Genomic DNA, 24836 nt, shown 5'->3' with positions numbered 1-24836 from the left:
TGGAACTAGGGTCTAAATTTAGTTCAAGGGTAGATAATCTCCCCCCAGGGGCTTTCAGGGGGGTGGGGCCTGCAATACTGAACGTGTCTGATTGGTAGATTAACCACAGTGTTTTTATTCCTCCCTCCGTCCACAATAACATCACACACATCTGTGATTCTCTTGATTTCTCTTTCTTTCATTAGTTTTTATTTGTTCTATCTTTTTTGTATGTGTGTGTACTTTTCAAAAGAAGAAGCTGTGATTCTCTTGATTTAGCAGCTTGTAACAGTAGTCTTCTCTCAGCCCACCGTGAATGCGTCTCTCCCGGTGTTCCGGTTTTAAAAGTGACCCTGTAAACTGGAGACCTTCAGCTGAACGTGTCAGTGTTTGTGGAGTTTACACAGCTGTTGAAACACAGAGGGAGTTTTAAGATTCAATATCCTCATCAGATATTTAATGATCGTCTAAAGACCTTTATGAGGGATGCATCCGGCTGAAAGTCTCCAGTTAACAGGGTCGCTGTTTAAACCAGAACACTCTGCCACGGCTTTTTGAGTTCAAAAGGATTTTAAAGCCGTGTTGAAACGTCTTTGCTACTCGGGGTTATCTCCTCTCACGTGTTGATTCAGTGAATCCATCTGTGATGAAATATAGCACCATCTAAAACAGCACCAGCTGATAATGATACCTGCCTGTCTGTCTGCTTCTATGGTGTCATCTGTGATGAATGGCATCTGTCTTTGTGTTACTGCCCTCTACTGGTCTAGTGTTGTACTGCATTTACTTTTTTTCTCTCCATACGTCACTGGCCTGATTTGAACAATCTACCTGGGACTTCAGCCCGCGGTTGAAACGCAGACAACAATGGGGGCACAGGAACCTTTTAGTTCAGGGGAAAGTAGTTCTGGGGGCTAAAAGACCCTGGAACTCTTGGTCGAAATGCACCTTAAGACACACAAGAATAAATACACACGCAAGGAACACAACACAAGACATGTGTCACTGATAACACGAGGAAGACAAAAGTGAACTAATAACTGACACAGAATACACACAGGGAGGAAACAAGACCTGAAACACAACAAGCTAGAATATCACACAAGAATTCAAAGACATTAAACCTTTGAGGTGCTCTGTACCTGTGAGTCTGTTCCTGGCCACGCTGAGCTCAGTGAGCGCCCGCTGCAGGTCGTCTCCTCTGCGGTTGGCCTCTGACAGCAGCTCCTCCAGCTTCTTCACCTGAGTCTCTGAGGACGTCTGCAGCACAAACACACACACACATACCCTGACACACTCCGTCATCACTCACTAACATAAAGAGAAAGATGTGAGACAGTGAGACCTCCCCGACCTTTGCTTTCTGCAGACCGTCCAGAGAGGCCGACAGCTCGTCCACGTCCATCCTCAGGTTCTGTTTCTCCTTCTCCAGCTTGGCCCGGACTCTCTGCAGAGCCTCGCACTGCTCGCTCAGCTCCGACAGGGCGTCTCCGTGACGTTTCCTCAGAGACGCTGCCAGAGCTTCAGACTGCAGCGTGGACTCGTCCAGGTCTCGTCTCAGACGCTGCAGCTCGGCCTCTCGCTTCTTGTTCACCTCCATCTGATCATCACACACAGGACAGAAGTCACGGTCTGGTTAAAGGTTGTATTGATTCAGGATTGAGATTTGTTGCCCAAAGGCATTAAATCAAAATCAAGATCTTTTGACTCCTCTGTGTCATATTGTCCATGTTATTGTCCATGTTATTCTTTGTATTCTTGAGATACATTGTGATTAAAGTTCTTCCTGATTCTGATTCTGATTAGACTACTTTTTTATTTTATTTAACCTTTATTTAACCAGGTAAAAACCCATTGAGATCAGGATCTCTTTCACGAGGGTGACCTGGCCAAGAGGTCAGCAGCACATGTCACAAAACAGTCACACGAAAATGACAGCACAAATTAAAACGTACACTTTATAAATACATAGTGTTTTACAGTATGAATAAGAGGAGTGGAAGCTGTAACAAAACAACAAACAATAATTTAAGGTTTAAAACACAGGCACTGTTCAGTGCTCTCACGCTGTCTGTCCCTCAGGATAGAACAGAAGGCTCCAAGAGTCATAAGTTCAGAGAGTTTCAATGTAGTCTGTAGAGCGTTCCATGCCATGGGGGCAGCAAAGCTGAAAGCTCTTTTTCCGAATTCAGTCCTTACCCGAGGAACAGATAAAACAAGAGTAGTATTGGAACGCAGGGTATAGGAACTGATTTTTCTCTGCACTAAAGCGCACAAATATTGAGGAATCAAGCCTAAAAGAGCCTTATAGATTAGGGTCAGCCAGTGTTTATACCTACCTGCACTCAGAGAAGGCAAATTTGATTTCACATACAAATCACAATGGTGGGTGAGACGACTACAGCCAGTGACAAATCTCAGTGCCGAATGGAAAACGGTGTCCAAAGACTGGAGACATTTGGATGACGCACTCAGATAAAGCACGTCCCCGTAGTCAAGGATGGGCAAGAAGGTCGCTGTCACTAGTTTCTTTCTGACCCTGAGAGAGAAGCAGGTTCTGTTTCTAAAAAAGAACCCAAGCTTCACACCAAGTTTAGTACGCAAATTATTAATATGGGCTTTAAATGAAATCTCCTGATCTAGGATAAAACCCAAGTACTTGTAATTTAAAACCTGCTCTATAGGATTTCCTTTGGATGTAACAATGTTTGTAGTGGTCTGTGGTAGCGCCTTTGAGTGAGAGAAAACCATGAGCTTGGTTTTATCTGTATTTAAAACCAGTTTTAGATCATTCAGACGAGACTGGATAACATTAAAAGCAGCCTGTAAAGACTCAAACGCCTGAGTAAATGAGGTTGAACAGCAATAAATAATGGTGTCGTCTGCATAAAAATGATACATTGCATTTGACAAGTTGTTACAGAGATTGTTTATGTAAATTGAAAATAAAATGGGTCCCAGCACTGAACCTTGGGGCACCCCTTTGGTAATGTCCAGAAAAGAAGAGGTAGTTCCCGCCACCTGAACACATTGTGTTCTATTGGATAGGTAGTTTGCAAACCAGGCAGCTGCATGTTTAGATAAGCCAATTTGATGTAAAGCTTGTATCAGCAGGCTGGTGGCTACTGTCACTGTGTTGATAAAAACAATGCTCTCCCACGATTAGCTAAAGCTCTGCTTACTGAGGTGGAGCGTTTGATTGTGAACTACCGTCACACAGGCTGCTGAGACAGACCTGATGTGTTTCTGCTGTTATCAGAGTACACTGAGGGCCTGATCTACTAAGATCTCAAATAACGTGCGCTATATTGCGTGTGCAAACTAAAACATTGCACGTGCTATTAATGGGTGTGTTGCGGCTGATCTACTATGATCACACGCGGACCGCCCTATTTTAATGAGGATTTTGCGTGTGCTACCGGCTCTCACCATGGGGAGTTTGAGAGAACAGAGTGGCCGTAAACTAAAAATGAAGTTTGAAGCCATGGAGTTGGAGGTCTTTGTGGAGGAGGGAAATAAACACATTAGTGAACTCCAGCAGAGACCTCTCAGCGTTGTCAGAGGAAACCCAATTTGGGAGAACAGAAAACAAAGTGATTTCATTATTTGAAAAGTGTTTGGAATGATCCAGACGCAAGAAAATGCAGTGTTGAAGGAGTTTCTTCATAGGAGATATGGCATGGCTCCTTTTTGTGACTGGCTCTAAATCAGCCCTTAATTAGGTCATCCTGCAGCTCAAAGATGGTATTGCTGGATAGACGATATGCCTCTACTATTTTTATTTATGACAGTCCAAATATGTTAACACTCACACGGAGGATTCTCTCTCTTCGTTGTCTGTCATTGCACCTATGCCTCCTTCTCTCCACAGTGACTGCAGCCATTTGTGTGTAACGCTGTGCCAGTTTGCACCTGCCTTTAAAACGTGCTAAATATAGACGCCAAAACACCGCCTGCTATCTGCTTCAGGTTTGATTAATCACATTGTGTGTTATTATTATTACATTTGCATCTCCTCCTCCCAGTATTTTGCACGTCCTGATAATCTTGCATGTATTCTGCATATTCATAAAGGCAAACACGCTAAATGGATAGCGAGTGCTATTTTGCTCATTTGACAGACGCAATCCTCGGTGCTCCTGGTTAGTACATCAGCTTTGCGTGCACTATCAAGTTTGCACGTGTTTTTATACACGCAAACCTTGATGATAATGTTTTGGTGAGGACTGGTTTTGAATCAGTCACAATCATATGGTCGCGGGGGCGTCGTTTAGGAGGAGCTCTGAGGGAAGGGGGGGAGGGGTTAGACGGAGTCCTGAGGAAGTGCTACATTCAAACTCATTCTAGTTTTCTGTGACTACCAACCCTAGCTTTAAATGGTGTGATGATTCTAATTTGCATCTAAATGTCTCATAAACAAAAGAAATGCTGATTGATTTTCATCAGAATCAACCAATCAGGACACCAGCTGTCATCAATGGATCTGCTGTAGAGACAGTGAATGAGTATAAATACTTATCACAATCCTTGATGACAAACTGACTTTAATGCTAACACTGACACCATTTGAAAAAAGGCCAATCAGAGACTCTTGTTTTTTGAGAAAGCTGAGGAGAACATTTAATGTTGACAGATCACCTTTAAAAATATTTTATTCATCTTTTATTGAGTATATTTTAATTTTTACAATGGCCTCTTGGTTTGGTAACCTCAGCACTTTTAACAAAAACAGGCTGGGTTATATTGTCACAGTCTGCCCAAAGATTGTTGGCACTAATCTTAATGATCTTGGCCATCTTTACCAAGTGAGAGCCACTCAGAGGGCAAAGGCCATCCTTGAAGACCCTCACCACCCCCTTCATTCAGTGTTCAGACTTTTGCCAACAGGGGTTCACATATACTAGGAGTACCAGATCTAACAGAGATCTTAGATCACTTGTACCCTCAGCTGTTGGGTTTTTAAACAAACTGTAGGACCTTGCCATTCCACATAGGATTGTTGTCATCCACAGGAGTTATGTAGTTATGTATTTAAATTAAATGTGTGAACTTGTGTTTGTTTATTATGTGTATTGCTGGTGTGTATATGATGTGTGTGGGAACTACTGTTGCAAACCAAATTGCCCCTTGGGGACAATAAAGATTTTCCAATCCAATCCTCAGTGACTTATAGCCACATTGAACTATACTACTATACTATAGGCACAAAGTGGGGCTGTTTGTGTCACAGTACCTATGGTGCCTGTAAATCATATAAAAATAATTATGTTCATTTAATTAGATCTGCAAAAAGAGATACTTTAGTGAGGAACTGAGGAGTTACTCTGATGATATTAAGAACACTTGGAAAGGCATAAATCAGATACTGCAAAGAGAAAACACCCCAGAGTTACCTTCAGTCTTTAGGGATGATGAAAATGTAGCTCAAAGTTTTATAATTTATTTTTGTTAATATTGGTCAGGAATTAGGGAGTAAGATTTCTGCTTGTGATTTTATTTCAGGAACTTTTCCCATTATGTCTTCTTTTAAGCCGCCTTAAATTCAAGGAATAAGTGAAATAATTGAAAAGTTAAAAAGCTCTTCACCTGGACATGACAATATTTCTGTATTCTATAAAGAAGTGAAACAGTCAATACCGCAGCCACTTGCTCATATTGTTTCTCTGTCCATGACAACAGGAGATGTACCAATGGGTTTAAAAAGGTGCTAAAGTTATTCCAATGTTTAAAGCAAATGACCCATGACATTTTAATAATTACAGACCAATATCTATCTTGCCCTGCTCTTCAAAAATACTAGAGAAAAATACAGTCATGGCCAAAAGTTTTGAGAATGACACAACTATTAATTTTCACAAAGTCTGCTATTTCAGTTTTTATAATGGCAACTTGCATATACTCCAGAATGTTATGAGGAGTGATCAGCTCAACTGCAATTAATTGCAAAGTCCCTCTTTGCCTTGAAAATGAACTTTATCACCAAAAACACATTTCCACTGCATTTCAGCCCTGCCACAAAAGGACCAGCTAACATCATTTCAATGACACACAGGTGTCACACACATTAACACAGGTGTGGGTGTTGATGAGGACAAGGCTGGCGATCAATCTGTCATGATTGAGTGACTGGACACTTTAAAAGGAAGATGGTGCATGACACCATTGTTCCTCATCTGTTAGCCATGGTTACCTGCAAGGAAACACGTGCAGCCATCATTGCATTGCACAAAAAGGGCCTAACAGGGAAGTTTATAGCAGCGAGTAAGATTGCACCTCAGTCAACCGTCTATCCAATTATCAAGAACTTCAAGGAGAGAGGTTCAATTGTTGCCAAACAGGCTCCAGGGCGCCCAAGAAAGTCCAGCAAGCACCAGGACCGTCTCCTGAAGGTGTTACAGCTGCGGGATCGGGCCACCACCAGTGCAGAGCTTGCTCAGGAATGGCAGCAGGCAGGTGTGAGTGCATCTGCACGCACAGTGAGGCGAAGACTTTTGGAGGAAGGCCTGGTGTCAAGGAGGGCAGCAAAGAAGCCACTTCTCTCCAGTAAAAACATCAGGGACAGACTGATATTCTGCAGAAGGTACAGGGACTGGACTGCTGAGGACTGGGGTAAAGTCCTTTTCTCTGATGAATCCCCTTTCCAATTGTTTGGGGCATCTGGAGGAAGGCTTGTTCGGAGAAGACGAGGTGAGCGCTACCATCAGTCCTGTCTCTTGCCAACAGTGAAGCATCCTGAGACCATTCATGTGTGGGGTTGCTTTTCGGTCAAGGGAGTGGGCTCTCTCACAATCTTGCCTAAAAACACAGCCATGAATAAAGAATGGTACCAGAACGTCCTCCGAGAGCAACTTCTCCCAACCATCCAAGGGCAGTTTGGTGATGAAGAATGCCTTTTCCAGCATGATGGAGCACCTTGCCATAAAGCAAAAGTCATAACAAAATGGCTCGGGGAACAAAACATTAAGATTTTGGGCCCTTGGCCAGGAAACTCCCCAGATCTTAATCCCATTGAGAACTTGTGGTCAATCCTCAAGAGGCGGGTGGACAATCAAAAACCCACAAATTCTGACAAACTCCAAGCATTGATTATGCAAGAATGGACTGCCATCAGTCAGGATTTGGTCCAGAAGTTGATTGACAGCATGCCAGGGAGAATTGCAAAGGTCTTGAAAAAGAAGGGTCAACACTGCAAATATTGACTTATTGCATGAATTCTGTGTAATTCTCAATAAAAGCTTTTGATACTTCTGAAATGCTTCTAATTATATTTCATTATACCATAGAAACATCTGACAAAAACACCTAAAAACCCTGAAGCAGCAGACTTTGTGAAAATGGAATATTTGTGTCATTCTCAAAACTTTTGGCCATGACTGTATACTCAACTATCAGACCCCTCTCCTTTGGAATCATCTACCAGTCAGGGTCTGGGAGGCAGACCCCCTCTCTACTTTTAAGAGTAGGCTTCAAACTTTCCTTTTTGATAAAGCTTATAGTTAGAGCTGGATCAGGCTTGGACCAGCTCTTAGTTGCTTCTATAGGCTTAGGGGGAACTGACACACTGACACACTGGGATCCTATGTATTGCTTTTATGTGTGGGTCAATTTATTGTTTTTTTAAATTCATTTATGATATTTAAACATTATTTGGGTGGAGGCTACAAATAAGCTCTCTGAGTTTCTGCCTCGTCCTTCACTCTTTATTATTTATCTTTGCTCTTTTTTTCATTGTGTATTTTTTTAAATTGTGCAAAATCAATAAACACAAACAGTTTACCTGGGAGGCTGTGACTCCGCCCACTTCCTCCAGTCGGTCAGTGAGGTCGTCCAGCTCTCTGGTTAGGTCAGCTCTCTGCTTCTCAACCTGCAACAAACAGAGCAGAACAAACATGACCAAACACTCAATATCAAAATACACAATACACAATATCCTTCATCAGACAAGAGTTCAGAAACCCTCTTTCAAGTTAAAGAGCTGATTAAAAAAAACTGTGTTTATAAAGAAGAGGAAGAAGAGGAAGAGGAAGCAGCTCGGCCTCTTCTTTAAGCTCCACAGGGGAACTGTGTGAGTGACAGCCCACAGGAGGGAGTGATCCCTCCAGAGGTCAGAGGTCAGGAAAGAAGCTGGTAACCTATCAGCGGTACACAGAGGTCAGCAGCTGTCACACAGTCCACATATGATCTGTGAACTCCTGTTTCCTGAGAGAGTCCTCCAGGACTCTGTGGAGCCTCTGTGCATGAATCCTGCACTTTGCCTTTTAATGAGCAGTTGTTATTTTTTAGTTCATTAAATATCCTGATATATCATTACATCATTCTTTTGCAATATACTTATTATCGCTGTAGTGTGATAATATCGTTATCATGGGCCAAGTATCGCGTATCATATTGTGAGTCACCCAGAGATTCCCCTATTTATACATATTTTGAATATATCCTAACACAGTCATTTCTTTAGTGAAGCAGCCCTCAGAGTTCAGATACACATTAGTTCATATTTCAGGAAGATAAGGTCTAATATCATGCTCAGATGTCTCTGTATCAGAACATTTATCTCTCTTAATGCTGAATTTTATATTTATTTTTTATCAGCCAGTGCTCACATAAATCCTGATAAGAGATATGAAAAGAAATAAATGAACTGGCTTTATCAGAGCAATAAACTTTAATAACCGTGTAATAAGCAGAGCAACAAAACTCCAAACCCTGAAACAACCACTCGTTTCATATTAAACTAATGAAATACATCAACTTCAGACGTCTAACCTATGAATAATACAGTGCTCTCACGCTCAGACACGGCTCAGCACACATGGACAGAGTTTATAAAGCTACAAACACACACACACACACACACACACACACACACACACACACACACACACACACACATATCGGTGCTCTGTATTTAAAGCCGGTGGTGTTGTTACTCGATGTTTTACAGCTGTTTTAAAGACGCTCTGTAAACGCTTGGACTCCAACGAGCCACAACACACCTCAGGCAGAACGAGGGGAAACAGATGATACTCACCGGGGGCCTCCTCTTTAACCCCCCCTCCGCCCCGCCCTGCATGAGTGTGAGTGGAGGTTAACACGGAGCACTGGACTCACTCATTACTCTCCTCTGAGTCAACAGCACCACCTAATACCACTCACTGGGTTCACATGCTACCAGGGTCAGAGCCCCTCTCAACGGAGACCAGAGGATTCATCTTCATCTGCATCAGACTGACAGAGTGAACGAGTCAGAGTGTGTGTTCATGTCGGGGTGTGTTAGACCTACGTGTTCATGAATGTGAGGCTGCACCTATTGTAGCAGCAATGACAGTTATTGATTATGGACACATGATGGCTGCTGCTGTATCATAGATGAACACCTACAGGGCTCTGGAGACTTTAAAACACTCCAGAGGGACTTCAGTCTGATATGCTCTGAAAACTGGAGCTGCTGTGTGAGCAGTGGTTTGTGATATCTGCTTCGAATGTGGCTGCAACGGCCAAATTCCACCGGATCCATCCACAATCCGTCTCTGATCTGTCACAGCACCGGATCTGATAGGTTTCTATTCTAGTCTGCGTCTCTGATCCGGCAGGTCAGAGTCCTCCGGATCAGATACACAAGACTTCTATTTTTGCCAGATGCCGGAGCACGACGCATCAATCTCAACAGAGCAGATGGAGCGGGACAGGAAGTCAGGTTTCACCAAAACAAAATGAAAACATCCGGTTAATTTTCAGAATAAAACACTCTGTGTCATCACCAAGGGAAAACCTCAGTCACATGACTCCAGCTGTCCAGCTGTCCGGCGGTCTTGCTCCGTACCACAGTTGATCTGGTGGAAGTCCCATGTAATGTTGCTTTGGCTCGCTCTATAAGCTTTTCCTTCCTCCATATGTCAAAGTTTAACAGGTTCACCTGAGCTGACAGATTACACACACACTAAAGTTGTCACGATGGGATTACTCAATCAGCTTTTTTCCTGATCCTTTTTCTTATTATTGAATATCTGTGATACAGAGTCCCAATCTGATACTGGTATTTGCAAAGATGCAGTTTGGCTCCCTCCTCCTTTGACCCCGACCGTTTTCAGAACGCAGCACAAAGCAGGACCTCTGGACAGCTGGAGTCATGTGACCGAGGTTTTCCCCGCAGTAATCACTAAATCAAGGATTCTCCTCCTCCTCTCCTCATCCATGTTGTCTCTCTGGTCTTCTGAAAACCTCTGACCTGTTGACTCCAGGCCTGGCTCCGCTCATCATGACTTTGGTTTGTTGTTGTAGTTAAGTGAAATACGATCTGGTGATAACACAGAGTGTTTTATTCTGAAAATTAACCGGATGTTTTCATTTTGTTTTGGTGAAACCTGACTTCCTGTCCCGCTCCATCTGCTCTGTTGAGATTGATGCGTCGTGCTCCGGCATCCGGCTAAAATAGAAGTCTTGTGTATCTGATCCGGAGGACTACGACCTGCTGGATCAGAGATGCAGTCGGAACGCAACGGAGCGGATCCAGAGGAAGTTAACACATTGACTAGAATAGAAACCTATCAGATCCGGTGCTGTGACGGATCAGAGACGGACCGGACACGGATCTTGTGGAATTTAGCCGTCAGTAATGACATGGGGCAAACATCAGAGCTCCAAGTCTTCTTTAGAGCTAACAGCAGTCACATCATGTTTTCAATCTCTTCATGTGATGCTCCGGTGAGGTAGTGTGTGAAATGTAGAGTTGAGGCAGCAGGACATACAGTGGATCCATAAAGCAGCTGGTTTTAGACAGAAGGAGACCACCGCAAATAATGTTCATGCACAAACGTGCAGACAGACTAAATGTTCACCCAAGTGATGAAATGTTGAATTCTCACATTTGGGCTGCTTTAAATTTCTGGTTTCAAAGATTTAATGCCATTTCTTTCACATAGTACATAATGGTTTAATACTTTGTTCTTTTGATGTGTGTGTGTTTCAGGAATCCTTTCTGTATAAGTGTGTGTGTGTGTGTGTTTGTGTGTTTGTGTGTTTGTGTGTGTGTGATGCTGCTGGCATTCCAGTTTGCAGAGGATGTGGTGAAAATAGCTCCGTCTGTCAGCCTCTATCTCCTGATTCTATCTGTTAGAGCGACCTGAGGAGCGGAGTCTAACAAAGGGAGCCTGTCTGCAGCTCAGGTATGCTGTATCTGGAGATAAAGACCTGCAAGTCCCTGCCTGCCTCTCCCTCCGCTCTGCTGCGACGGGGGGTTAGCACCATTAGGAATACCACCCAGAGAGGGGAAGAGGCAAAACATGCCTCCAGGGCCTGCTGTCTCTTTATTCAGCACTCAGGGTGAAATATGTACCTCTGCATTTCTTCCTTTTCCCTCTCAAACATGGAAACTGTAAAATAAACTGTAGCGTGGAATCTGCAGGCAGGTCTGAGAGGGGCCACCAGGATCTGAAGCTTAAACACTCTCAGGATTTAAGAGCGTCTGCTTTAAAACAACAAGCACTTAAAGTGGCCACCTCTGCAGAGAAGAGCTTGCTGCTGTTTCTAATGCATTTCACATTTACAGACGACGTCCTGAAACTGAGGTGCAGTCAGAAGAGGGCTCCTGGTCTTGTGGTTAGGTCTTAGAGACGCTGAGTGGATTATAAGAAACAGAAGATGCAAAATGAGACATCATTCAAAGGAAAGAGGATGTTGGGGTCCCTGAACGCTTCTGGGGTTGCCCTGTATGTTAATCAGAAACATGAGGCCCCCCTCCTGTGCTTATTATCACAGGTGCAGATAGTTTGGGGTGACCAGAGGCAAGGCACCAACAGATGTACCCCACCGGCTGCAGACACATCACAAGTCTTTTTTCTTTGCTTTTCTTCCTCTAATGTTTCCTACAATCTACAAACAGCTCTCCTGACGGACCGATTCATGAAGTGGATCGAACAGATGTGTTGCCTTAGAGCAAGGGGTGACCGTATTCTAACGAGAGGGCGGAGCCAGAGAGGAGGGAGGGGTCAGTGAACTCTAAGTTATCAAAGCAGCTGAAGTGTCTCTCTCAGACGAGCAGACTGTAGGATGATTTTACAGCTTCAAAAGACAGAAGCCAAAACATTTAGAGCTCCCCCTGCTGACTGTCTGCAGTATACGTCATAAACCCCGCCTCCTCCATGTTAACAGATGGGGCATGGCTAAAACTCTAAAACACAAACACAGGTCAAATCAATGTTTGTCAAACATGGTTTCTGTCACTATAGTTAGTTCTTATCATGCTGAGTTAGGTCACAGTGTTCATGTTTCTGAGTAGTTAACTTTAGATTAGTTATTGATGATATTAAAAAAAGAGGTATAAAGCAGGAAAGAGGGGCAAAGGAAATTCCTTCTTCTGAGATCCAACTGTTCTTCAGAATGTTGACTTTACTCTTCCAATTCTGAGATCAACGGGAGAATTCTAGAACTCTGTCTTTGATCTTAGAACTCTGACTTACATTCTAGAACTCTGTCTTTGATTTAATAATTCTGACTTTCATTCTAGAACTCTGTCTTTGATCTTAGAATTCTGACTTTCATTCTATAAGTCTGTCTTTGATCTTAGAACTCTGACTTACATTCTAGAACTCTGTCTCTGATTTAATAATTCTGACTTACATTCTAGAACTCTGTCTTTGATCTTAGAGTTCTGACTTTCATTCTAGAACTCTGTCTTTGATTTAATAATTCTGACTTTCATTCTATAACTCTGTCTTTGATCTTAGAGTTCTGACTTTCATTCTAGAACTCTGTCATTGATCTTAGAGTTCTGACTTTCATTCCAGAACTCTGTCTTTGATCTTAGAGTTCTGACTTTCATTCTATAACTCTGTCTTTGATCTCAGAATTCTGACTTTCAGTCTAGAACTCTGCCTTTGATCACAGAATTCTGACTTTCATTCTAGAACTCTGTCTTTGATCTTAGAACTCTGACTTTCATTCTAGAACTCTGTCTGTGATCTCTGCCTTTGATCTTAGAATTCTGACTTTCGGATCTGCTCTGTTCCATTCAATTCTGCTTTGATCTGTTCTGTTCCATTCTATTCTGCTTTGATCTATTCTATTCTATTTTCCTTTGATCTGTTCCATTCTTTTCTGCTTTGATCTGTTCCGTTCCCTTGTTCTCTCTGCAGATTGATTTGATATGACGTGTGTGATCAGATTATCCCTGGTGTTTATTTCTATTGTTATGGGGTTTCAGCCAATCAGAATCAAGTATTGAACACATCCGGGTTATAACCTGCTGTAAACAGGTGAGTTGTTTATAAATTTAGCCGTACAGTTGTCATGAAGAGAGAAATGAGTTATAGAGACCCAAACTGTTTTTGTACCAGGCTGTAAACATGTTTATTTCTGCTGTAACATTTGAACATGGGCTTCTATGGGGACGGACTCACTGCAGGAGACACACTCTAGTGGACACTGGAGGAACTGCAGCGTTGGCACAGCCACAGAGTCGTGTGCTCTTATGTTATGTAGACAGTAGATGTTACACTGTGGTTTTATACTTGTGTACTGACCTTTGACCTCATAGCTCGCTCAGCCTCCAGCTCCTCCTCTAGCTCCTCGATTCGAGCCTGAAGAGAGAGAGAGAAATGGATTTCAGTGAATGTTTAAAAGAATAACAGGCTGCTCTCTCTAAAGAGTGAAGTATGAGTGTAATATGTGAAGTAAAGCTGATCCCTTTGCTTTCACAGAGCTTATATCATCCTGACAGAGAACAAATGGGGCGTCACCTCGCAGACTGTTTGCTATTTCAGGGTGGCTCTGGTGTGCGGTGAGCCCGTCTCTCTGCTTTCTCTTGGGATTTGGCACGCCTCAGGCTTTTTTTCCTCAGGTAGCAATTTAGAGCAAGAATGTGTGTAGTCACCATCATTATCTAAATCCTGACCCCGAGCCGGGTCCACTACGTCCACTCAGAGGGGCCAGAACACATCGCTGCCTTTTTCAGGACAGTCGAGGAATTTCTGTTATGTTTTTGTTTTCTCTGGGTTTTACTGTCCGGCTGGTCATCTGGCTTTCCAAGGCGGCGACTAGATAACATGAAGCTTTTACACACTCAGGTTATGCTCAATGTTTAAGATGTAAAAGAGAAATATTAGTTTTCCTTCTGGTTGAATAAGTATAATATTCAAAAGATTAAAAATGTTGATTTCAATATATAAAAATCAATGTTTGTGTATCATACGGTTTAGATACATGTGAAAATAATTGTCAAATTCTGACCTTCATTCAAGAACTCTGTCTTTGATCTCAGAATTCTGACTTTCATTCTAGAACTCTGTCTTTGATCTTAGAGTTCTGACTTTCATTCTAGAACTCTGTCTTTGATCTTAGAACTCTGACTTTCATTGTAGAACTCTGTCTTTGATCTTAGAATTCTGACTTTCATTCTAGAACTGTCTTTGATCTTAGAATTATGACTTTCATTGTAGAACTCTGTCTTTGATCTTAGAATTCTGACTTTCATTCTAGAACTCTGTCTTTGATCTTAGAATTATGACTTTCAATTTTAGAACTCTGTCTTAGATCTCAGAATTCTGACTTTCAATTTTAGAACTCTGTCTTAGATCTCAGAATTCTGACTTTCAATTTTAGAACTCTGTCTTTGATCTCAGAATTATGACTTTCATTCTAGAACTGTCTTTGATCTTAGAACTCTGACTTTCATTGTAGAACTCTGTCTTTGATCTTAGAATTATGACTTTCATTCTAGAACTGTCTTTGATCTTAGAACTCTGACTTTCATTGTAGAACTCTGTCTTTGATCTTAGAACTCTGTCTTTGATCTTGGAGTTCTGACTTTCATTGTAGAACTCTGTCTTTGATCTTAGAATTGTGACTTTCATTCTAGAACTGTCTGTGATCTTAGAATTCTGACTTTCATTCTAAAACTCTGTCTTTGATCTTAGAACTCTGACTTTCATTTTAGAACTCTGTCTTTGATCTTAGAATTCTGACTTTCATTCTAGAACTCTGTCTTTGATCTTAGAACTCTGACTTTCATTGTAGAACTCTGTCTTTGATCTTAGAACTCTGACTTTCATTCTAGAACTCTGTCTTTGATCTTAGAATTCTGACTTTCATTCAAGAACTCTGTCTTTGATCTTAGAGTTCTGACTTTCATTCAAGAACTCTGTCTTTGATCTTAGAACTCTGACTTTCATTCAAGAACTCTGTCTTTGATCCCAGAATTCTGACTTTCATTCTAGAACACTGTCTTTGATCTTAGAACTCTGACTTTCATTCTAGAACTCTGTCTTTGATCTTAGAATTCTGACTTTCATTCAAGAACTCTGTCTTTGATCTTAGAACTCTGACTTTCATTCAAGAACTCTGTCTTTGATCTTAGAATTCTGACTTTCATTCTAGAACACTGTCTTTGATCTTAGAACTCTGACTTTCATTCTAGAACTCTGTCTTTGATCTTAGAATTCTGACTTTCATTCAAGAACTCTGTCTTTGATCTTAGAACTCTGACTTTCATTCTAGAACTCTGTCTTTGATCTTAGAATTCTGACTTTCATTCAAGAACACTGTCTTTGATCTTAGAACTCTGACTTTCATTCAAGAACTCTGTCTTTGATCTTAGAATTCTGACTTTCATTCTAGAACTCTGTCTTTGATCTTAGAATTATGACTTTCATTGTAGAACTCTGTCTTTGATCTTAGAATTCTGACTTTCATTCTAGAACACTGTCTTTGATCTTAGAATTCTGACTTTCATTCTAGAACTGTCTTTGATCTTAGAATTATGACTTTCATTCTAAAACACTGTCTTTGATCTCAGAATTCTGACTTTCAATTTTAGAACTCTGTCTTAGATCTCAGAATTCTGACTTTCAATTTTAGAACTCTGTCTTAGATCTCAGAATTCTGACTTTCAATTTTAGAACTCTGTCTTTGATCTCAGAATTCTGACTTTCATTCTAGAACACTGTCTTTGATCTTAGAATTATGACTTTCATTCTAGAACTGTCTTTGATCTTAGAACTCTGACTTTCATTGTAGAACTCTGTCTTTGATCTTAGAACTCTGACTTTCATTGTAGAACTCTGTCTTTGATCTTAGAACTCTGTCTTTGATCTTAGAACTCTGACTTTCATTGTAGAACTCTGTCTGTGATCTCAGAATTCTGACTTTCATTCTAAAACTCTGTCTTTGATCTTAGAACTCTGACTTTCATTTTAGAACTCTGTCTTTGATCTTAGAACTCTGACTTTCATTCTAGAACTCTGTCTTTGATCTTAGAACTCTGACTTTCATTCAAGAACTCTGTCTTTGATCCTAGAATTCTGACTTTCATTCTAGAACACTGTCTTTGATCTTAGAACTCTGACTTTCATTCTAGAACTCTGTCTTTGATCTTAGAATTCTGACTTTCATTCTAGAACTCTGTCTTTGATCTTAGAGTTCTGACTTTCATTCTAGAACTCTGTCTTTGATCTTAGAGTTCTCACTTTCATTCTAGAACTCTGTCTTTGATCTTAGAGTTCTGACCTTCATTCTAGAACTCTGTCTTTGATCTTAGAGTTCTTACTTTCATTCTAGAACTCTGTCTTTGATCTCAGAGTTCTGACTTTCATTCTAGAACTCTGTCTTTGATCTCAGAGTTCTGACTTTCATTCTAGAACTCTGTCTTTGATCTTAAAGTTCTGACTTGCATTCTAGAACTCTGCCTTTGATCTCAATGGCAGAATTATGAGGAATAGGTTGGGACTTATACGACAAAAATTGAAGCTACAGAGAAAATATAACATGTTATCAAAACGTGTTGACAGGATGTTATTAACTCTGAAAACAGGGGATGTGTCTGCTTATACTGGTTTATAAAAACTGATACTTACAGAAAAAATAAGTCTTCCCTTAAATTTGTGCTGTTGTCAGTCCATTCATGACATTTTTAATTAAACTATAAACATTATTTAAAGTGGTCAAACTGTAAAGGCACCAATCTGTCCCCAGGAGATTTTTGTTTGCAAACTGAAGCTTCTGTTTTTAGCTACTTCATGTTGTACACCAGGCATGTCCAAAGTACGGCCCGGGGACCAATCCTGGCCCATGGTCCATTTTATTATGGCCCCAAGCTTCCATCTTAAAATGTGTTACTGATTGCACAGAAATGTATCACATTTTGAATCATCTGTACTTTTGCAGTTTCTTTCAAGCGCACAAACAAAACTGAAGTCAATCCAGAAACGTCTCAAAAAGCTTCAGGACTACTTGTATATTTGGAAATTTTGCAAGATGGCAATAAAGAAGAAACACAAGAACTCTTAAAAGTGACAGGATTCCAAATAATGTTTTTATCATGATGTGAAAAGGTTCTTGATGAACACTAAAAGTTCAGAAGACACAAAAGAGGACACAAGACAAGATCAAAAATTTGAAATTGTGCAGAAAAGGCAAAATGTGGTGGATAAAAACTGTTCAGAATGCAGGAAAATAATGATTTAATTATTGAAATGTTGTCTGCTGGTCAGAAAAGTCTTAAAAACAACATGAAAAAGAAGTGTGATGAAATCCAGATCATGATCCTGCCATAGAAAAATAATGATACAATATTTTTCCCACATTGCCCGACCCTAATGAAAAACATTTTCCTCCAGAAGAAGATACAGTTTGCTAATTTTTACATGGCTTGTGGAGAACTGAGGATTAACTTGATACTGATTTATTGAGAAACAAATTAAAACAACTGTTATAAAATAGAGATGTCATATGTAACTTTTATGATTCTTAAGTCTCAGTAGGAGCCACTGGCCCTGAGGCATTCTGACAACATCAAATGTGAACCCTCTTTAAAGAAAAGTTTGGACACCACTGTTGTACACCTATTGATGACATCTTTATATTTGAATGCTAAGGCAGTAACAAGTCTGGGCAGCAGCGCTCTGTCCACAGGGACCTTTTCTTTGAAATGTGTTATCAAATATACGCTACATAGCTATCAAAGATAGGGTTGTTTTATTCTTTGTGCAGCAGCTCAAGACATAAACGTCGTCATGTTTTTCGTCTGTTGAAGACGTCATTACGTTACTGCAGAGCCCTCAAAGAGCCAGGTGTAAATCTGTAATCTGTGTGCACACAGTTTATAATCTGTGCGTGCTTCTTTGCAATCCGTGCACATGGGAACAGATCTGTAATTAAGAGATCCAGTGTAGCTGGGTAGTTGGTTGAAATCCACTTGTCACAAGTGTCCACAGAGTCACTGGTGGTCGACAGCAAAAGTGCTGGACTAGTGATTGTGAGGCAGATTTAGACTCTGATTAACAAGTTATTAAAATATCAAGAAGAAATTTGAGTTTGAGCCATGGACTGTATAAATATTTGACGCATTATCTGTGATGTCACCCATCTGTTTCTGGAGCGTTGTTTCGAGGCCAGTGGTCGACGGCAGCCATATTGGAAATGTTGAACTCAACATAACTGCTGTCGAGCGAATGTGCTGTAAAGAGGCGGGGTTTGAGCCTCCTAGCCATCAGCTACAGTGTTCCCGCCTGTCAATCAAGTCTCATAATGGAAAACTCATAATCTTAATATCTTCAAAATTGCTGCATCATGAAAAAAAAAAAAAATCCTCCATACAGTGTGTGCCATTAAAGGAATGAGCTATCCAGACTACACTCGTCTTTTGAACCAGGCTGTGTGTATGTGGTTTCCGGTACTTTCAGAGCCAGCCTCAAGCGGATCCTCGATGAACTGCAGTTTTTTTTTAAGTTATATTTTTGGGCAATTTTGGCTTTAATCCAGAGGACAGCTGAAGAGAGACAGGAAATATGGGGAGTAGAGAGTGGGGGAGGACCGAGCGGCAACCTCCGGTCTTAAAATATAAAGCCCATGCGGAAGTGTTATAAAGTGCAGTTCATGGAGTGTCCACTTGAGGCTGGCTGCAGAAACACAGGAAACCACATACACACCCATTCAAAGAAGACGATCTTTACAGCAGAAATAAACATGTTTACAGCCTGGTTCAAAAAACAGCTTGACTCTACTTAGCTCATTTCTCTATCAGCACACACTGTACGGGGGTGAATTTATTCTAACGCGACGGTTCAGAAGATATTAAGATTACAAAGTCCATCAGACGGCTGCAGCTCATACAGAATGCTGCTGCTCGAGTCCTAACAAGGACCAAAAAAGTAGACCACATCACTCCAGTTCTTAGATCTCTACACTGGCTTCCTGTCTGTCAGAGAATAGACTTTAAAATCCTGCTGATGGTTTATAAAGCACTGAATGGTTTAGGCCCAAAATACATTGCTGATCTGCTACTACTTTATGAACCACCTCGACCTCTGAGGTCATCAGGTACTGGTCTGCTTTCAGTCCCTAGAGTCAGAACGAAACATGGTGAAGCAGCGTTCAGTCATTATGCTCCACATATCTGGAACACACTCCCTGAAAGCTGTAGGTCTGCTCCAACTCTCACCTCTTTAAATCAAATACTAAGACTTTTTTATTTACCTCTGCCTTCCTATCTTAGCTTATTTTAACCCACTTTAAATTAAAATTTTAATGTAATTTTTAATATATTTCTAATTTTCCTTTTCTTTTTTGTTTTATCATATTTGTCATTTTAATTGTGTTCTTTTATGCTTGTCTGAATGTTTCCAATGCTTTTAATGTTTTAATGTAAAGCACATTGAGTTGCCCTCGTGTATGAAATGCGCTATACAAATAAAGCTGCCTTGCCTTGCCTTGCCTTGCCTACAAGTTTTTTTCCCCAAATAAGGACATGACTGACTTGACTGACAGGCGGGAACACATAGCTGTTGGCTAGGAGGCTCAAACCCCGCCTCTTTACCTCACACTTTGACTGGTTGAGTTCAGCATTTCCAATATGGCTGCCGCTGATGATTGGCTTCAAAACAGCGCTCAGGAACAGATGGGTGACGTCAAGGATAATACGTCCATTATTTATACAGTCTAGGGGGAGGACATGCAGTAAATGGTCGAGGCTGGAATCGAGCCCACAACCTCTGCAGAGGGCTTTAGCCTCTGTATATGGGGTGTGCTTAGACCTCTAGGCCAACGGCACCCCTGAACTGCAGCTTTTAACACTTCCACATTGGTTTCAAGTCTTGTTGCTGGAGGTTGACGCTTGGGCACACTTATCTCTCCTGCATTAAGATACAAAATGATGGGCTTTTGAACACATGATTAAAACAATGAATCACGATGAACTACTGAAGTTTTGCGATTAAATACGGTTTTAAAAATCTCTCCATCTCTACTTACACCTCATGAAAACTGTGACCTTCCTTTTATTTGAAAGCTAGATTTTTCAGATTTGACTTTCTATCAGTTTATCAACTCAACCTCCACAGATTGAACCCCTGGAGACTCAGGATATCAAGACCCAACTCGACTAACCTCAGCAGTAAACTGTCACTCACCCAGCAGCATTTTACTGTTCTCAGAGTATTTCCACATAATTATATCGCTTCTTTTAGCAAAGTTGCCCCTTCAGCAGGATTAAACATTCCAAACATGATTTCATCGGATTATTTTCCGCAGCCAAAACAATTGAATGATCTGACGTGAATAAATCACCTGCAGCAACATTTCTCTGCACTGATCTCGAGCCAAACCCGCGTTGTGTTCTGCTCATAAAAATTTATTGCTGGTTTCCCAACACGGCTGCATCGCTCCAAGTTGTGTCATGTTCTGCAGCGTTATCTGCAGCTTCTATCTGTGTCTCAGTGTCAGGAAGTGTGTCTGACATGGCATGAAGCTTGAGGCCAAACACTGCAACGACACCTACAGCACACACACACACACACACACACACACTCACACACACACTCACACTCACAGGGAGACCGGCTAAGGCGTGCACACAGATCCAACAAACATCACAGAATCACTTATTTGAAGGCAAAAAATCCCCATGCATGCTGAAGGAACATTCCTGCAGAAGAAGGACCTAAGAGTTTCTAGAAGTGGTTTCAGAAATATCTTAACTTCAAGTTAAAATCAACACATAAAAACATGTCTGTCCTGCTTCTCTCATTAAGAAGTTTCCAAACACAAAAGAGCAGAAGAGGTGAAATAAAAACTCACATGCCAGCGCAGGACGTCTGCAGAGAGAACAGCCATGGTGAGGCAGCAGCACATCAACTGACTGACTGACTGACTGAATGACTGTCCCACACACACACACACTCACAGGCTCAAACACACACACACACACACACACACACACACTGCTGATCCCCTGCGGCATTTCACTGTCCACACCCCCCTTGTGCATGCACAGCCCTTTTCTGTCTCTCTCAGATCTGGTTCTTGTTAAAGTCCTGCTTCCCTAAAACCTCAGAGCAGCCTCAGAATAAATGTTGTTGTTCTAATATGATTGCAGGAACACAGAGAGCTAACAGTGTAAAGATGCTTCAGACAGACTGCAGACTGCACGGTTAGTTTGGGCGTCTTGTGTTAAGATTTTGTGCACTTCTTTAATTGAGATGAGTTGTGATAGCCACCTTCTCTACTTTCTCTGGAAATGAAAACACAAGCTTGTGATGTCTGTGGATGATTTCAGGGTTTGATTTCTATAATTGTTTGTGCTTAAACTTTCCTTTTTCCCACTGCTCTCTGAAACGGAATAATTGTCTTTAAATCACATTCAGATGTGGCCTCAGAGCTGATGACTCCTCTCTGCTGTCTGAGGCAGCGTGGGCAGTTATATCCTGTGACCCCCCTCATCCCTCCCTCCCTCCCTCGGCAGTGAACCCCCTGCTGATGTCAGTCCACCATACTGTCCACACATGCTCTGCTCTTAAACATGCTTTGTTCTCTTAAACTCCTTCAGATGCTTCCAGCAGTAAAAGCCCTGATGTTTGATTGGCTGAGTGATGACAGGTGCTGTTGGCCCGGTCACAGCGCTGTGTGTGATGATGCAGGTCAGATCACACGTCACAGCTGCACCACTGATACGAATGACATGCACATGAACTCGTGGTATGTTTCAGGATCAGCTTTTCTTCCAAATAACAAACAAATGTCACGATGAACATTTGATCAAACTCAGACAATCTGTAGGAAGTCCTTCATTAGGAACACTCCCTCACTTGTTTCAGGTCCCCGCTCTGTTCCCAGACGTGTCACTGCGGTGGATTAAACACAGCTGAGCTTTAAACCAAATTAACATCTTCATTGTTCTTGTTTTATAGGACAGAGAATGTTTTTTGTTCTTCTTTGAAATGCATGCAGTAAACTAATCACAGTTTCATTCTGGTTAGCTGTATCTGCACGAGGGGCACAAACATGGATCTCTGGCTTGCCTCATTTCAGTGATCTAAAGCATGTGGCGCTCAGTATGTTAGGGCGGGACATATTGCTGGTTCAGCAGTTCACAACATGGGGCAATAAGTGAGGCACGGAGCGCAGAGAGGCTGGGTTAGGTCTCCTGATTAATCATCAATGTGTTTTAGGTGTAACAGGATTCGAACCAATCAAGAGCCAGGTACACCTTAAAGCTGGTTTACTGCTTTTCACATGTTTCTGTCTTTTTTCTAGGGGCGGCTGTGGCTCGGTGGGCGAGTCCCTCGTCTATTGGAAGGTTGGCGGTTTGATCCCTGCTCCTGCAGTCACATGCCGAAGTGTCCTTAGGCAAGACACTGAACCTCATATTGTTCCTTCTGTTGTTCAGCAGTGTGTGAATGTGTACGAATGAGATTAGCTAATACTGATGGTCCCTTCCTATAGCAACCTCTACCATCAGTGAGTGAATGTGACGAGTATGTGCTGGATATGTAAACACACGTAAACAAAGCAAAACAGTGTAACTTAAGGATGTGTTGGTGGGGCATGGTGTGGGCTCAGCTGCAGGGGAGCGATGTGTGGGAGTGGTTTGTGGGAGCAGTGCCAGGGTTGATTAACACAGGTGAAGACTGTTTACTGATCGTTCTCCTCTACCCTGCAAGAGCATGCTGGACCTGACAGAGTGAGCCAGAGGAGCAAGACCGGTCTCCTGCCAGGCATATTTAAGTTGGACCATAAATAAAGTCTTGTGTTACAAAGACATTATTTAAAAGTTCAGACATGCCAACATTATCAGAAAGGATCTTAATGCAACTAACTCTGTGCTGAACATCAACATGAATTTATAAAGACTAACATCCGATTTCCACCAGATCCGTGTCCGGTCCGCTGCAGTCTGGCTCTGTGCTCTCTCGTTCGTCAACACCCACTCTTTGCATTTTCTGAACGCAGCATGGAGCAGGACCGCCGGACAGCTGGAGTCATGTGACCAAGGTTTTCCTGTGGTAATCACTGAATCAAGGATTCTCCTCCTCCTCCTCTCCTCATCCATGTTGTCTTTCTGGTCCTCTGAAAACCTCTGACCTGTTGACTCCAGGCCTGGCTCCGCTCATCATGACTTTGGTTTGTTGTTGTAGTTAAGTGAAATACGATCTGGTGATAACACAGAGTGTTTTATTCTGAAAATTAACCGGATGTTTTCATTTTGTTTTGGTGAAACCTGACTTCCTGTCCCGCTCCATCTGCTCTGTTGAGATTGATGCGTCGTGCTCCGGCATCCGGCAACAATAGAAGTCTTGTGTACCTATTTTAATCCACCTCACTAGCAAACATACATACAACAAAAAACAAAAAAACAAAATTCAAATCATGACACAAACACAGATCAGGTTTGGCGGGGCCTTAGTGTTTGGCTCGGCCCTACTCGTTGGGGGTCCATCGGGGCTGGGTGGGTGGCTGGTGTCCCTGTCACCCTCCGTCCCCCTGCTGCCCCCTCCCCTGCGGGGGCCTGGTCCACGGCTGCCCTCGGGGCCGGGGGGCACGCCCTCTCTTACAGAACATGATATTAGCTGCCAATAAAAGATAGGCCAGAGTTCTAAGAGGGATGGTGATGGTTGCATGCACACAGTCACAAGCACAAGAAGAAAAAGGTTTTCTTTCTTTTCTTTTGCTGCAAGAATAAATTGCATTAATATTTGACAGTTTGTGACAAACATGACACAAACCAGAAATATATATGCAGACAAGAGAGGAGAAAAAGAAGAAAAAAGAAATAGAAAAAAAAAAAAAAAAAAAGAAGTCTTGTGTATCTGATCTGGAGGACTCTGACCTGCCGGATCAGAGACGCAGCCGGAACGCATCAGTGCGGATCCAGTGGAAGTTAACACATTGACTAGAATAGAAACCTATCAGATCAGATGCTGTGATGGATCAGGGATGGACTGGACATGGATCTGGTGGAATTTGGCCATTCTGTCACTCCTAAACTTTACCTCAGGGCTCAGGGACTGTGGCTGTTTTCAAAACTGCCTGCTACATACACATACTACTTACTAATGTAGTAGGCAGTAGGTAAATTTAGTCTGTAGTATGACTGTTCTGTTTGATCTGGTCTGCAGTATGCTGGGTCAGACGTCACTGGATTTACGGTTTCGGAAAGCAGAAGTAAACAACAGCCAAGCTGATCGAGAAACTGCTTCTTTAGCATCACTTATGATTTAAAGAAGTTAAGAAGTGGTTTATATGAAATTTAATAACTTTCACAGCACCCAAAAATAGATTTCCTCCTGTCAAAAAAGAAGAAAAAGAAAAAGCGGAATGAGAGCTGTGCATTATGGGAAACAGTACGTGAGGCAGACTGGTTCGATGCAGACTGAGAAATGTTCCTGAATCAGTAGACATCCAGGGAGTTTTGGCATAATGCAGATTTTGCTCTTGTTCACATACTACTTACTACATTTTGGCCAAATCATTACGTACTGCTAGTAGGTGGTTTTGAAAACAGCCTATGTCTGCTTTATCGACTGAAACAACTAAAGCATAAACAGAAACACAGAAGGACCACCTCACTGAACCTCAGAATAAAACTAAAC

General features: G+C 41.8%; 1 protein-coding gene across 2 annotated transcripts in view; it reads right to left on the bottom strand.

Moving 5' to 3' along the window:
• The window catches only part of LOC117830060 (putative uncharacterized protein MYH16), a 123564-nt gene that overhangs the window by 23189 nt on the left and 75539 nt on the right, over nt 1-24836 (bottom strand). For both annotated transcript variants that reach the window (XM_034707979.1, XM_034707978.1), the window contains exons 7-10: nt 13500-13556; nt 7757-7843; nt 1334-1579; nt 1122-1239 (exon numbers count right to left, since the gene is read on the bottom strand). In XM_034707979.1, coding sequence (XP_034563870.1) covers nt 1122-1239; nt 1334-1579; nt 7757-7843; nt 13500-13556 — 508 coding nt within the window. The remainder of the gene's footprint in view (nt 1-1121; nt 1240-1333; nt 1580-7756; nt 7844-13499; nt 13557-24836) is intronic.

This window comes from Notolabrus celidotus, chromosome 18, assembly GCF_009762535.1.
Source record: "Notolabrus celidotus isolate fNotCel1 chromosome 18, fNotCel1.pri, whole genome shotgun sequence".
Lineage (NCBI taxonomy): Eukaryota > Metazoa > Chordata > Actinopteri > Labriformes > Labridae > Notolabrus > Notolabrus celidotus.
This window is presented reverse-complemented; position numbering and strand designations above follow the sequence as displayed.